This window comes from Mytilus galloprovincialis, chromosome 10 (assembly GCF_965363235.1).
Source record: "Mytilus galloprovincialis chromosome 10, xbMytGall1.hap1.1, whole genome shotgun sequence".
NCBI classification, from domain to species: domain Eukaryota; kingdom Metazoa; phylum Mollusca; class Bivalvia; order Mytilida; family Mytilidae; genus Mytilus; species Mytilus galloprovincialis.
In genome coordinates, this window is record NC_134847.1 from 59634851 (window position 1) to 59652424 (window position 17574).

A 17574-nucleotide genomic window follows, 5' to 3' on the forward strand; every position below is an offset into this window, starting at 1 on the left:
ATAAGAAATAAAAACTTGCAAGGAAACATATTTTATGGCGATGTTTTAAAAACACTAAAAATGTGTTCTTGCATTTATTGCTATTGATTTGTGAAATAAAACTATACATAGGTTGCTAGAAAGATTTGATCTGTGGACCAGAAATAAGGTAGTTGTCAGTGACATAAAAGGCCTGCATGATAATACTCAATTTTTTATGGCTTTCGTGCTGTGTGATTAAAAAAAACCAAGTGTTTAACCAGCTATTTTTATTTTGGGAAATTGAATGCTATTTCTCACAATAAAATATGATTGTCTCTGAATCCTACATGTATCTAATTTCAGAGTAAGATATAAATACAGGTAAATATAATTGATATAATTGTGCATGTACATGATATAGGCCATACCATTGGACCAAATTACCAAATTCATGTTTATAATAAATAAAGACATGGGATGAAGTCAGACAGAAACCTAACAAACAATAAATAAATTCAATGGAATGGAATGCAAAGGTCAAAAGTCAGTTAGTAAAGCATTGGGATGACAGACAAAAAAAAATTGCCGGTCTGCTGCTGCTGGAATAAATTATTACCTCTAAAAAAGAGATCAGAATTAAATAACTGTTTTCTTCAATTTATCATATATCATTTCCTTTTGATTAATGTTTGTTGCTTGCAGAACATCCATTGGAAAATATTTCATAAATATTTTAGAATGAGAAGAACAAATCAACGATAAGTACAAAAGGTAAGTGGGCAATGAGAATGAAGGCTTCAATTATCATGCCACTGGAAAATAAAGGGATGTGCAATAGTGCTAGAAACTTTGCCTTGAAGCAGCCTACAAGCTATAAACCCACAAAGTTGTTGCAAGGATACTTCAAAGGTGACAGATGGACATATATATTAAACTTCTAATGGCAAACATGCATACCAAATATCATTGACCTATCATGAATAGTTTTGAATAATTTATGATAGCACTGGAATATGAAAAGGATGTCAAGATCAGATCACAATGAATAAGTGACAAGGTCTTATCAGGAAAAACATGAGGACCATTCCAATTTGTGTTCCGCAAGGTGAAATCAATGAAGTAAGGTACTTGGCAAATTGTTTATGCTGTCATCTCTATGTATAGTTGCCCGCTTAGACTTTGTTACAGGCAAGATGAAATCTTTATGAATTAAAAAAGTAAAAATTTTAGAAGTTCTGTGTAAAATTGAGAATCTGACCAAGTTGTTATTCAAAAAGATTTTCGAGGAGTTCAGAGTAAAATTGACAATCTGACCAAGTTGTTTTACAAAAGTTAATGGTCTGATCGAGTTATAGTGAATACTGATCAGTGTTATAATATATAAACAGAAAGATAACAGATATTTATCAACAACTGTGACTCTGCTAAAAACTTGTAGAGTTCTAAAGTGATACTGTATTGTTGACCTCAGTGAGACACACTTCAGATTGGACAAGTATCAACTAACCATGACTTGGCACATTAAGGTCTGGTGATGTAAAATGAATGGGATTTGATCACTTATTATGACAGCCTTGTGTTTTACTAATCTGTTAAATATTAGTATGTAAGACTTTAATCTGTTAAGTTTAGTGCTGATCAGGATTAACTGGTATGATGTGACAATCACCCGTCAAAATATTGCCACACTTAGGGATTTATTTGGAAGAAATCTTAATAAGACCACCCTTTTGCTAATATTAATATAATTTGCCAAACTTTATATGTATATATATATATGTATGGTTTATCAATAGAAATATTAAGAACATTAGAACAAGCTTAAAGTTCCATCCTTAGTATGGAGGCTGACCAGAAGTTGGTAACTTTTATGTGAATTTCCAACAGCCATTTTAAAACTTGTATATTTCACACCAAAGGCATAGACACAAACCCTTAGCTGCTGTCAGTCTGAATTTAACTAACAAACAGATTATACCTTGTAGGTGTCAACATTCAAAAGAAATTTATGACCATCTCCTAATGGTGGATAAATCATACTAATTAAGTATCTTTAATATCTTTAAGGACATTCAAATGTTTTCATCTAGATATAAATGTACATTTGGATATGGGTTATGTTAGTTGAACTAAGTTTGTGACCTTGACACTGCAGTTGGAAGATTAACCTTTTTGAGATACACTCTGATTGTGAAAGTTGAGACCCTGACATTTTAGAAAGAAACTCCCAACACCATTTTACAGTGACAGATAGGAAAATATAATAAAAGGAATCATCACTTTTCAAGGCAGTCAAAATTCAAATTAGATATGAATATAGTTTGTCACCTTGACCTTGACCTTGCAAAGCAATATTCTGTTTATTGTGTTTTATAAATTGATATCCTTCCCAGAAAATTCTTGGTTGGAAGACTAAGTACTAGTCAATAAACAAGGAGACCCCACCAAAAAAGTTGATAAAAAATAAACAAATCAAAACTTCAGATTCATCTAAAAATTACTATTTTGTATAATCCATTTACACTAGTAATTGCAGTAAGTAGGTGTATAGTTTATATTAAAGTATCCATTACATAAGCTAAACTTTCTGATAATATTTCAATAAATCAGGGGAAAAGGTCATCAATCTTATTTCATTGACATTATAAAAAAAGACCACCCCATGTCGACAACATAAAAAAACTTTATATTTATAAGACTTATATTATAACAATTCTACAGCTTAAGATCATTAAAATCTGTTTTGAAGTCAATATAAGGTGTATCATGACACCAAAAGAGATTTTTTATGAATACTTTATGAATAGATCAATAAATATCATACCCTGCCTTTCAAAATCATGTGACCATGACATCCATATGAATATGTTCAACACGGACGATTTTAGTGATGCTTGCCGATAGTTACAGAATTGTAATTCGGTGATTCAGCGACGTTATTGTTTTATACATATTACCCCCTTGGAGAGCTCATTGATATGACCTACTATGTAGAATATTATATTGTGCATGCCAAATTATTATATTAATAATATCTTCCTTTAATTAATTTGTATTTAATTGACTGAATATGGATATGTCATATAAGCATATTTGTTTACACATTAAAGGTACATTTTAGTGTACATAGATACCAGAGTATATCCTGAACACAGACCTAATATTTCAAACATGAGAATTTAAATATGGATTAAGTTTTTCTCTCGCAATTATTGACCTCCTTCTTCAGGGATTAAAGTTCCAAGAGTATTAATGAAATAGGGACAAGCCTGATCAAGGACAACACAACTTATAATCTTTTTATTTTACACGTGACTTGTTTTTTTAAAGTTTTATAATGAACTAAAGCTTTGCCCTTTTAGTGTCTCCCTAGGTAAATACAATAGAAGATATAAATGACCATAATCTTTATGAACTTTCCTTTTTAGACCAATGACTGAGGATAGAAGTGCAGTAAACTTGAAGTGTGACAAACAAGACCGAAAAATAAAAAACGTGAAAATTTTAAACGTGTCTTCCAGATGAGCTGTCCATTTCATCATATCAAGATTTTCATTATGGGATTGATGATTACAGAAATATTCGGTAAAAGTTAAAATTCAAGATAAATTGTTATCTTAAAATTGAATAGATTTAAAGAAATATAAGGGAATATTTAAAAAATTTCTGTAAGCTATAAGACATATGCATGTAAATAGAGTTTGTTATTCAAAATGAATAAATAGTCTAAAATAGGCCACATCTATCAGATTCCAAGCCTGTGTAACAATGGGGTGTTTCTATAGATTCAAGTCAGTGGCAGTTCCAGGGAGCGTTCCAGGGGTTGGAACCCCCTTTTTGGGGCGATAAATGCATTTGAACAGGGAAATATTGATGGAATCCACCTTAATCCTGGGTTGGGAACCTCCCTTTTTTAAATGGCTGGATCTGCCCCTAAAAGCAATTTGTTAAGATGAATCAAAGGTAACAGGAATACCCAGACCAGCAACCATGATGCATAAAAACTGAATCACTGTAGAGCATATTAGGTCATAATAAACAGAGAGGAAATATCAGAGGTACTACCCCGACCAGCAACCGTGGTGTCTTAACTGAGTCACTGTAAAGCATATTAGGTCATAATAAACAGAGAGGAAATATCAGAGGTACTACCCCGACCAGCAACCGTGGTGCCTTAACTGAGTCACTGTAAAGCATATTAGGTCATAATAAACAGAGAGGAAATATCAGATTTACTAACTACCCCGACCAGCAACCGTGGTGCCTTAACTGAGTCACTGTAAAGCATATCAGGTCATAATAAACAGAGAGGAAATATCAGAGGTACTACCCCGACCAGCAACCGTGGTGCCTTAACTGAGTCACTGTAAAGCATATTAGGTCATAATAAACAGAGAGGAAATATCAGATTTACTAACTACCCCGACCAGCAACCGTGGTGCCTTAACTGAGTCACTGTAAAGCATATTAGGTCATAATAAACAGAGAGGAAATATCAGAGGTACTAACTACCCGACCAGCAACCGTGGTGCCTATAAACTGAATCACTGTAAAGCATATTAGGTCATAATGAACAAAGGTTTCTTGTGTACAAAAATCAATTTACAAAAAATATCTGATTGTTCCGTGAGGAAATGAATAAACTTCTGACTATTTATGGTCATAATGACCCTACTTGAATGTCTTTAATAGATTTCTTATATAGTAAATAGAAATATAACAGGCTATAACAGCTGTGTGGTAAATTTTCCCCAAATTGGTAAAATGAGAACTTATAACAAAGAAACCGACTTGTATTACACAAAACTTTACTAAATATCTTTTACTTTTGTATATTAAATATATAGGGTACCCAGTATGAAAGACAGTATTGTATGATAGAGAAAAAGAATGTTAATTGAAAAATATATAATGGCTCATTTGCATAATATAATTATCAGGAGATAGCTTTGGAGACATAATAATAAAATTATAAAGAGGATCAAAACAATAAGGACTGTTGTACTGAGTCAACTCCAATAAAACATCCTGGTCTAACCCAAGGGGTGGATTAAAAAAGGTTTCATCATGTCTGGCTTATAAACCAAATTGGCGACACAATTTATTTTTTAAAAATTCAATGCATAAAAGACAATTATTTAACATTACAGTATACAATATCATATGTGTTTGAAATGAGGAGTTTTTAGAAGCGAAGTCCAAATAAAAGGGATTTTCAGTTTACTATACAATCAAAATTAATGTCAGAATATTAATTGAATAAAAAAATACCACTCATGGAACCAATAATACTGTATCAGATATGCATTTCTACAATCAATGTCTCTGAAGTGATGCCTGCAAACAAATCTTTGAATATCCAAAACATTGTTCAATCATTTTGGTTGATAAAAATATACATGTTAGTGAATAAAACTTACATTTTGGACTCTTGAGGTAGCTCGGCTGAGTTCCTCATAGTCCTGATGGTTTGGATCTGTTTCATCGAGAAGATCGTTTAAGTACTTGTCATACTCAGGTATCCTCTGAACCTGCAACGATACAAAACACAAACATATAAAGACTGTTTTTTGTCACTAGCAAACAGTTTTACAGCAAACACTCTTCGGAAAATGAATACATGTATTTTCTATATGCTGATATATTTTGACTCTATTATAATCCAGAAAGCAAATGCATCTGTATAAAAAAAAAAAACACAGCTTACTTCAAAATTCACTACGAGTCACTTTCGTCTTTCAAAGAATTTAGTCTCAATATGGAAAAGTTTAACAGTACTTAAAAGTAAGTACCGAACCAGACTCTGTCCTGTGTCAAATTCTTATCACCAACTCTATTACTCTGCTCTAATGTACCCTAAACAAACTTTTCTTTTACAATTAAACATGCCTACAGGAATGTTCAATTAGGCTCTGGGATACAAGTATAAAAAACAACCATGAAGTTACTGTTGGTCAACAATTACATCCCTTAGTTCCGGGAAAATCTATCTGATAAAATGTTTTTTTATCTAATCAAAATAGGACAGGTTAAAATGTCAACAAATAATGCTGGACTTACCAGGTAAATTGTGATTAATTTTTGTAATTTGTTTACAAATTTCTTACCTCCTATATTGAAGAGTGATGTATGGGATGAGTGAACGTGTAAAGATATGTCTTAGGATTGGTATGGCGTGACAATCTTGGTGAATCAAACTCTAATTTCACCTGTATTTTTTACTATAAGATATGTTAAAATAATTTAATCAAGGAATTTTTCTAATTTAAAAACTATTGTAACTTTACTATGAAAGTATCTTTTTTTACAAACTCGTAAATGGATTTTGTATAACAAATGTATATAATGGTAGGTGTCTTTTTTTAGACACCTATAAACCATCCTTGACATAGTCTTGATAAGTTCGTGAGAAAATATTTAAACAGATTAAACACAAAAACCATGTTTTTATTAAGTGGCCCTCAATATATCAAGAAAAGTACTGTCAACAAAGGTTAGAACAATACAGTTTATTTAATTCCAATGTTCAAATCATCTCTCTCTTTATTAACCTTTTAAGATTACGATCTTTCGATAAAGTTTGATTAAACATTACATTATATTTGGAAGTTACATGGGCTCAATTCAAGAAGGTTTCCTCCTCCCTGTGAAAGTTTAATATGAGTTTCCCAGGCTAGGAACATAATACAATTCTATGGACTTTGTTCTACATGCAAGGATTTACACACTTGAATATAAATGCTATATATAAACATATTTTCCAAAGTCAAGAAATAATTGCTTTGTACAATGCAAAACCTTGTTCTTAACTAAAGTCCACAAACTAAAAATATCAACCAGTGGCAAAAATTCCAATGACATTTTTGTTATGCACAACATTAAAGTGCAAAACTCTTTCTCGATTAAACAGAATTAAATGTTATGCAACAATTACTGAGAATTCTTTTTTCTCTCTTTTGCAATATAACCATAAACGTCAGGTCAGTTTTCTTGTAGCTAGGGACGAATCATTCTATATATCAACATTAACGGGCTCATCAATGAAGATTCTTAACCGATTTTTCTTTCATCAAATATAAGAGGATAATCAAGGCTGATACGAAGTACCTATGTCTATTGTCCGTTAATGGTTGGTAGATAGACAGGATAATAAGATTACATGTTTTACGATTTCTATAAGTCTGATATGATAGAACTATTGACGTCATGAAAAATATTGGCAAAGTATATATATTGAGGACTATTGATAGATGTCCTAGGACTGTAAAATTTAAAGTTATCCATGATTTACTGTTAAGAAGTCCAGCTAGCAATCTTGTTGAAAATGTACCCCAGAATGAACTTTTAAACCCAATTATTGATTGATCTTAATTGTACTGGATGTTTATTCTTTTTTTTCTTTTTCTTTTGTTTACAGGCCTCCCTGTTAGTTTAAGAGTTAACTATATGGCATGGGTTACTGTAAGAGCTCATCAAGTTAAATTTGAACGTTTTCTTTCAGATCTTGCAATAAATTCCGTTGGCTGATTGCTGTCTCAATGACCAATACAGTACCATGAGAACTGTGAGCTCCTTATTTTAATGCACCAATGAAAGGCTAAAAACGCTTACTTATATGAATTTCAAGGTCAATTTAAAGACACATTAAGACTTTTTATCTTTGAAATGATCTTTTATAGGCAGCTGAGATCTTTTAGTGGCTGCAATCACTGAATGTGATTGATATGAAAATTGACAAAATTAATTAAGATAAAGACTGTTTGCTTAAAATCCAGTGGCAAATTAGTACATGAATGTTTACAGACAACAGAAGACTTCTAGAGAGTTGTTCTCTCTATATAAAGGTATCAACTGTATATCCCAGTTCTAAATAAACAGTGACTTGTATATAATTGAATCTTGCACTAAGATAGCATGAATTAAGCAATTATCATGAGTACAAAAAGTATTTACAAAGTGGGTGTGCATTTCAGCATAAAACATTTCTGAACTAAATTGTAAGAGTATTTTATGATTGTTGAGATACTGAAAGAGACATCCTAATATTGACTGTACTTTAAAGGCTTTTACAAAACTCATTAAGACAAAGATTAATATGTCAAAGCACTTGTGTTAAATCTATAGACAAACTTATATAATCTTTATTCATAAATAGGACGTGAACGTTCTAATGCCAACTGTTCCATGGACTTGTCAGTGAACTTTATAATAAGATGAGTTGTACGTCATAGAAAAATACTGGATTAGAAAAACCACTTAGCTCTATAATATTCTTATTACAGAGGCAATAAAATATTATTAATGAAATGCAAATTTTGTATAAAAATGCTTGCCGTAAATGAGGTTTACTTTTCAAAGTACTTTATCTGTTGATATAGAAACTGTGTGTTATAGATAAGTCTCAGTTTGGAATCAGTGGCGGATCCAGAATTTTTCATAAGTGGGGGCCCGCGCCGGTCATGATTCAGTGATTTCCAATATAAGCAAACAAAATTTTCCCCAAAAAGGGGGCCAGGGTCCCCTGGGTCACCCCCCTAAATCTGCCTCTGGGAATCAGTTGCTAAAGATCGTAAATGTTGCCACAAACTTTCACAATCTACTCAGCCTTGCTAAGTTAGGTTGAGGGAATAGTCGGACTTTATTCTATATTCTATAGTCATATGAAATGAATATCTGTTGAACGTTAATTATAATTGTATCCAATCCCCATTGTCAATTTTTTCCAATGTGAATATTATTATTAAGCGAGTAAGAATGAAAGATACCACATGTTAGCTTATTCACCATAAAAACTTTTTCTTTAGAAATAAACAGAAACCACTTGACAATCCATCTTCTATTCTACCTTTTCTACTTTACCTTTTATCCCTTATTTTCTTTCAGGATTGTGAAATTTGAAGATGTATATTAACAAATTTAATGCTTATCTTTCATGACCACAATTATTCAAACTATCTGATTTTAAATGTCATAAAGATGTGACCCAATACCCATCCTAAATAATCGTAAAATTGATGACCTACTTCTGTGACAGGTAACATTACCTGCCATCTGGGTTGGTTGTCAAAAAGTGGTCATTCATTCAGAATCAGGAGTATTTTGTCATTTTGCCATAACATGCCATAAACCACAAACATAATTTCTCATAATCTTAATGTTTCTTTTGTATTTCGGTTAAGAACAGGAAAGACAACTCTAAATCAAAAAGTTGGATTTTGAACATACATAATCCATTAGCACTTATTTTAAAACAGACCAAAAAGCTTTTTTTTTTTTTTGAAATTTAAAATTTTTTGTAACTTTATCACTGTGAGACATAAAATAATGGAAGTTAAAATAGAACATATTCAATAAAAACAGATGACCAACCATGTCCCACCTTGATCAAGGTCATTTAACACCCCTATAGTAGTCAAAAAGGCTTCCATTAAGATTCTATTTGGGGTTGTTAGTTGCAGATTTGGTATAATAATTCTGGTAAAACTTGTAAAACTGTCACATGAATGAGTTTGACTTGTGTATTCTGTCATAATTATGTCAATAATCTGAACCTTATTGTAATTAATAACATATAAATGTTCGACATGTCATAAAATTGTCACTAAATTTCCCATCAAACTGACCATTAGCCATAATTTGTCTGTAGTGTGTTCTTGAATCTATTAGTGGTTGGTTATTACATGTCTAGTGACACATGTGTAGTGATCAGCTATCACATATGTGTTCATGTCACTATCTTTACTAATTACTGACCATGCAAGGGGCTGTATAGCCAATGAAGGTCGTAAAAAACTTCCATCATCATTACTACTTTCTGCAATAGAAATTGCAGGCTTGACAAAAAATGGCATTTTTTTTTAATTGTATAAAGTTCATCATATGCATGTTAACATAGTTCTGACAGCTGTGGACTCATAACTTCACATATTAATAAGTACATGTACCAGAATAAGAAGTCTGTGTACTTCAAATGCACCATCAAAGTTTTCGGAATCATGACTTAACATACTAACAGAAGGTTTTGTGTACCTTACAAGTACCTTAAATACAAAGTCTGCAATACCATTACATGTGCCTATTTCTTACATTTGTGAAACCTAGCCAACATAGGCTTATTTTTTTATTTCATTTATATATTCCAAGATTTAGTATTAACGTACAGTTAGATTTTGAAATATCCTTTTCTTGAGTGGGAAGGCTGATTTTAAATATATAAATCTTACTTCTAATTCTACTTATAATTATAATGATCATTATCATAAATCATATTTTTTTTTTTAAAGTAAATTTTATTGGAACTTTCACTTAATTGCCATAAAAGTGCTTATCAATATTAAAGTCATGTTCGCAACACATGTTAAAAGTAAATTATTGGTAGATCATATGAGCCAAATGATTGAGTCCAGCAGGAAATCTTGAAAATAGGAGCTTCTCGTCAAAACATGGAATAAATTTTCACATAAAATCCAAACTTCATGAAACTAAAAAATATAGAGTTGTAAAATTAATGCTGCTTAATACGGAAATACCTGAGTTAAGGTGGGTTGTTATATTATAAAAACATGAGGACCATAATCATAATTGCAAATTTGTGACTAGACATTTATTAATGAAGTTAATTAAAATGGATTTATTACTTGAATTTAAAGTTGCACTTCAAAATGCAGAAAGTGCAATTAATGTGTCTACAATTATAATTATAATAATGAGTAGGTAATAGAAATATTGACAGAAATTGACATCAGTTATAGATATAGATATGGTAATAAAATTATCAAATATTTACTTAAAATTTATATACCTTTGAAACCTGGCCAGAGATAAAAGGAAGAGTTTGTTAGTCTATCTTTACGTACATATAATGAGATTTTAAAGTTAACAGGTAACAATTAGATAAGCAAAATTACAGGTGTCCTTAGTTGAAAGCAGTCCAAAATTTTGTTTTGAAAAGTAGTAGCATAATAATCTAATGTTTATATTTTTTATCTCGAAAATTGTTTGAATTTGATCTAGTTTTTTGCAACTAATCTTTTAAGAAGATAAAATATAACATTTCTACAATTTATTGTCCAATATCCATGGCCATGAGTATGCAGTCATAGATTTGACACCGTTTTAAATTCTTTTCATCCTCTGTTGTCTTATACATAACTGTTTTTAATACTTTCAGAACAAATATTCAAACCATTTAAAATTTCAATGCATTTATAAGCTTGTAAGTTTTTCCTGATGATTATCAAATTGTACGTCTTATAAAATAAAATTTGGATTGGACATCAAAGCAGCTAGCAATTGATCAATGCATACACTTCACAGATAACTTAGTTTTTCTTTAAATCTTACCAAACTAATCATCAATTTACACATTTTCGGTGTGGGATCAACTTTCTGTATTTGGTGCATTGCAAATCTTCAACAAAGGCCTGGCAATAACCAAAATGAAATTTTAAATGGAATTCGATATGAAGAACATTCTAATGTCCATTCAAATGCTTTTTTCACAATAAAAACATGCCACTTAAATGACTTTCTTATGCTAATTGATAAAATACATATCCCACTTACATGAAATCATAACTTCCGTAAAAAAAATCCAATGAAATATTGTATATGTCTGAGTTAAAATGCAGCAAACATTGCAAAATAAGTCACATGAAAAAAAGTTGGTGTCCTGTCAGTAATAAGAATTCAAGAAAGTTACAATGCCCATTCAAAGTTAACATTCATATGATGCTAAATACTCCTGATATCTAACATTAACATGCAGGACCAATCTCAAAAACAACAGTACTATAGTCATCATTGAGAAAAAGTGTCCAATCAGACGAACTGCTAAACACTTGTGAAGGTTCTCTAATAGTGCAGCAATGTTTATGCATAAGGAATCCTTAGTTACACGTACTGCACATGCATACAAATCAGTTCTCACATCAATGATGAAATGTTGAAGTATTCCTTTGATTTGATTTATTTCATATTAAAACACTTTTTTCTATATCCCTTTTCTTTCATAAAAAAAACTTGGCAATAAATGAAACCATTATCAAAGACCTCCACAACCGTTTCTTGAATAACATCACACATTTAACGACTTTGGCATAAATTTACAAAAATTTGCATAAATTACTAAGACCAATTAAAGCTGTTAACCAAATTTATTAATTGTACAGTTTACATGCAAGACGAACACTTTTCAAAATTAATAGTACAAAAAAACTTTTATTCATCAAGCAAAACGATTGATATATCAGACTTGTTATGAATGGAGACAAATTCCACAGGTGTTTTATAAATGGTCTTTTTGTCTAGTTACATCCCTAAAATACCATAACCAATAAACTTATATCAAAGACACCTTCTAATATAGGTTAAATATGCATAATATTGTTCAATATTTGCAGTCATTGGTTCTACGGAAAATATTGTTCATGAATTGATCATATAACATGAGAACATTGAATTTATTTTTAGTCTATGATTCTCATATTCTGGTGTTCCTAAGATTCTTAACATCATGAACATGAAAATTATATGGTTTTGATAGTTGATAGATAAAATAAGGGGGATTTATAAGTACAGATGAATGCATTGTTAATTCCCGGAACTTTCTAATGAACCCATCTTCCTAAAAATAAAAGATTCTTTAAAAAGCGTCTACAGATGACACTGAGACTTCTATTTTAGTATTGCTGTATATATATATATATCTATATAAAAAAGGAAATGGTTAGACGTTGATTGCCAGTGTCAGTGAGACCATAATTTTATGATATTTGCCATCTGGTAAGGAGGTGTTGTTTCTAAAGAAGTGCTCAATATGTTAAAATTTAATAAAAGTCATTATACCAAATAAAATTTGACTAAGACAAACTAATGTCTGTTACTTCAGTTATACAAATATTACCAGTTTTTAATCAATATAAACTGAAACAAATTACACCTAAATTGAGTCAATCAATTGTACATGTTGGCCGTTAATTGACAATTTACAGGTATATACAGTTATTTGTGTAAATCCTAAAATAAAGGTGTCAATTTTATTAAAATCGATTTAAAATGTTATTTATTAATTCATTTAAAGAGTTGAACAAAAATGTCTCACTTCTATTGCTTGAACTGTTTAACCGATTTTCTTTTTTTAACCTGCCATCATTTCTGAACTTGATTAAATAAGGTGTATGAGAAATAACAAATACCAGAGAGGAATTTGACATTTAGTCCACCCCTCCCTATCTATTATATAAGTAAACTGAATTATATAGGACTTTAAAGCTTTCAAAAAATGTACTTTGAAAAGGTATAGTTTGCCAACTTATTTCATCAGACTTAAATGCAACACTTTATCCTTCAACCAGGGTAGATCCAGGATTTTCAACAGGTGGAGGGAGGGGGTAACAAAATTCCAGAAAACATAATAGAAACTGCTGATCATGAGCAGAGAAAGATGAACATTTTGTAGGATGATTTTATACGTAAAGATCACATAAATCATGAGAAACATGTGATTATTTTGGGGCCTTCTGTGACCTGTCCATCCTGGATCCACCATGGTCCTGGTTTTCTTCTGGGTCCTTTAAGGTCAACAGAATTACTATCTTCCTTTAAATTGTTTAAAGGGAGATAACTTCCTAATGTTTATCATTTAATTCTATAATAATAAGCCATCATTGTTTTAATGAAGAAACTTTTTTCGTCCAATATTTTTTCTGATGTATAAGGGTCTTAGATTTAAAATCTGAGTTTGTTAATTATGGAAAAAATTCTGCGTAGGAAGATTTAAAACGATCCTGCATTTTCACCTCCCTCAATTGTCACACCTCTGACAGGTATTTTTTTTAAAAAGATGTGTACTTGATTTCGAGTTATAAAACACAATTGTTCAGACATAAATATCCTTCATAGGCTATAAATAAACCAAATCTAATCATTCTTTGTTATTCATATCAAATACAATTGTTGATACCTATTTAGATTGTAACGTTATATAATAATGCATGTCGAGAGCATTCAGTACAGGGACATTAGTACCACATTATAACATTGAAAATTTGATGTCACACTGATTAAGTTATTTTATCGGTGTCACTCTTCAGGCAAAATATAATACAAAATGTTCAGATTTTGCAGATTTTGTCATATATATAAATTGATAAAGAGTGCATCATGATATAAATGAGTACAGGTACATTTCTGATCTGTCTATTTTCTACTTAAAAAGGTGAATTTCAATTGCTTTACTTTTAATGAGTACTTTATTCATTTGATTAAGAAATAGTCCAATTTCAAAAACTTTTGTGATTCATGAATGATTGTTTGGTTTATACTGAGAGTGTTGCACAATAAATTATTAAGCAAGATAAAATTAATTATATCACCAATTTTAAATCAGTGGTTTCTGAAAACATTATATAAGTCACATATACAGGAAACTTAAAAAATAAAAAATACAGTTGGACAAATAACCCAAACCAAACCTTATCCTTACAGGTCACAATAAATAATCTTCATTCAAATCCTTATAAAAAAAAGAAAAGATTTTTACAAAATGATTATGTCATTTAAAAAAAATGTGCATAATTCTAATCTTGCATAGATCTATATGATGCTTGCATGTTCTTATAAAAAAATATACTTCTTTTGAAAATATGATCCTTCTTTTCAAATTTTATCCCCAAATGAAGCATATCAATATATCAAAATTATAAAAGTTTTATCTATTAGCTACAGAAAACACAGAAAAGATTTCTAGAACTTACTGTAACTTTCTGTATAGCATGCCCCATTATTTAGTCTCTACACCAGAACATACATCCATTTTTTTCTTGATATCTATGTTTATAGTTTACTACCCGTTATAAACATTTAAACAATACTTGTAACTGAGACATTTAAAAACTTTCGCCAATCTGATGTGTTGTCGTGTCTCATCAAGTCACATTACCACTGTTTCTTCAACATCTACTTATATTTACTGTTTGTTTTAACACCTAATTAAGACTTGTATCTTTTTCACTGTTTGCTGTCCACATATATCCAAACACTGTCAAATACTTATGTACATGCTTCAATATCAAAAATCAACGTCACTTTTTATTTTCACACCTAATTAAGAATTAACACTGTCAGGTATATTTGTTTATAAAATATCCTTTCTGTAAGTACCATAAGTAATCTGTTGGGTGATTAGAAGTAAACAAAGTCTTCATTTTAGGTTTAATTTTTTCACACTTATTACGGCTTACTTATATCAAGACATTGCAATATCCTTCTATATCTGTAGACATGTATGCGTGAGTACCGGGGTACTTGTTTTAGATATACATATATATTCCAGGCAATTTAAACACGGTCAAAGTAAAGAGAGAAAGTTACGCAAACACACATGTATAATAAAAGGGCAGGTTCTCAAGCTCAAGAATTGTGAATAACGGTAAAGTTTTATTTATTGATGATTTAAATAGTCAGTCGAAAGTGATCAATTCATAACCGCTATATTTTATACTGTGTCAATAAATATATTATATATAATTCTGCTGTGGCTATCAATATTATAGCAAAGAAGACCTCCTAAGGTTATATAGGGATAATTTAAATGATATTTAACCCATATGTACCTCAAAATCTAAACTGACAATAAAAAATGTACCATTTGGTCACAGTTTCTTCCGCGACATATAAAAATTTCAATGAATTTTAAAAATAGGTCCTACTTTTTAAAATTCACAACCATAAAACTAAATTTTAAATGGATACTAAAATTATGGTGTAATGGATTTGACCTAAACCATTTTTCCGTTAAATTGTCAAAGTGACATAGGGCACCATTAATTTTTCGGCAATTACCCTCAAAATATTAGAAATCGCTGCTTGATGCAGGAATACATTAACCATTTAAAAAAAATGTATGAAAGATGATAGTGCATCGGTACTTTGTTAAAATTTGTGTTTGTACTTTTATAAGATTGACTATATATATGTAAAAACACTGATTACATATCAAAGTGTCAATTGAAAATAACTTGTAGGAATTAAATCATATTAAAATATTGAATAATGCTCATAATGAAATCATTAATTCTTAAGCCAACTAAAACGTCAGTTCCCATCATTCATGGTTTTCCTATAAGTTATGTAACATTTAATGTGATTTTTTGGACTTTAAGACATCATATGACTCTAATTGCATTTAAAGTGTCTGTAATTGTCATTTCATATTGTTTCTTTTAATCTAAATTCACCTTGTACAACAAAATTTAATTTCAACTAATTCTAGTAAACAATTTATTGATCATAGACCTTCTAAAGTACAATACATTGATAATGATGCCAATATCAATAACCAAAACAACAACAAATAAAAACAACATCAGCAAAACAAATCAAAGATATTGAAAGATACCATATCCAAACTGTGAAAAAGTAATTACACTGGACACAAAAGTCGAAACACTGGTGGTAAACAAAAAAACTAGGAATAGTATTTTAATAGCCATGCATACATTTACCTTCATACTGCATAGAATCACACAGAATCATATAGAACGAAGACAAATTAATCTTTACGTAGGCCGTTTCTAAATATACATGAGACAAAAAAAAGAATTTGACATACAAAATCACATAGTAACTGTTCATTTAGATTCTATCAATGATTCGATTGATTTCATTTCCGTTAAATGTTATCCGTCTTTGTCACACCTCCATCTGGCAACTGTTTATTTTTATTCCAAAAATTAGCATATACTTACGAAGGGATCCAAATAGAGGTCTTCTTCATGATAATAGTTCCTTAAAAATGAATCCATTCTCTCTAATACGTCACATTTCCTTAATATTTGTAATAAATCCAAACAAAAAAAGAAAACTATCTGTCAATTTCACAAATAACTTGTATGAAACGAGAGAACACCCAATTTCATCAAAAGTACGAGTGAACACAAACTTCGAAAAAACATAAATCAATGTAATATTTGACGTAATGTGAATGTCATTTTATGTAAAATGATTGATCACGCTACAAGTATTTTAGGATAAAGTCTTAAAATCACCAAAAACTGTACTAGGTTTTTTGTAGTTCAGGTCTTTTTATTTCATTTGACAAGTTAAAGTTTGATGCAATATGTCACAATGTCCAAAATACTGACCACAAATTCATAGTAGTGAACCACAGCTCATGTTATAATCTATTATGTTTAATAAAAACATTCCCATTAAAATCATAGTTACAAATACCGCACATCTTAGAGTAGATAGTACAACTGCATCCATACCTAGCAGAATCTTCCTTACCATTTAAAAAACAGTCGAATATATGGTAGAATTGAAAACTTCAGCACTAGAATTTAATGGAATTTTGGAACTTCACTCACACTAGAAAACCAAGTATTTCATTCATTGAAAATGTGTCACTTGTAGATCTGATCACTTCTCATTAGGCCCAGAACATGAACTTTACTGAATACTGAAATATTCTTAAATGAGTCTAAACATTTTAATTATATTATTTTTATCCATGTATAATTTCACTTGTTCAATACCCGTCTGTTGTTATTCGCAACGTCTGATTTGCTTTGTAAACATACGATTATACTTTAGACTATCGGTAGCAAGGTA

General features: G+C 30.4%; 1 protein-coding gene across 9 annotated transcripts in view; it reads right to left on the reverse strand.

The window, feature by feature from the left end:
- The window catches only part of LOC143047997 (uncharacterized), a 184530-nt gene that overhangs the window by 38459 nt on the left and 128497 nt on the right, over window positions 1-17574 (reverse strand). For 6 of the 9 annotated variants that reach the window (XM_076221399.1, XM_076221400.1, XM_076221402.1 and 3 more), the window contains one exon: window positions 5382-5492. In XM_076221399.1, coding sequence (XP_076077514.1) covers window positions 5382-5492 — 111 coding nt within the window. Of the gene's footprint in view, window positions 1-5381; window positions 5493-14717; window positions 14760-16709; window positions 16790-17250; window positions 17269-17574 lie in introns of those variants that run through there. The other 3 variants (XM_076221408.1, XM_076221404.1, XM_076221407.1) reach the window with 3 other exon arrangements.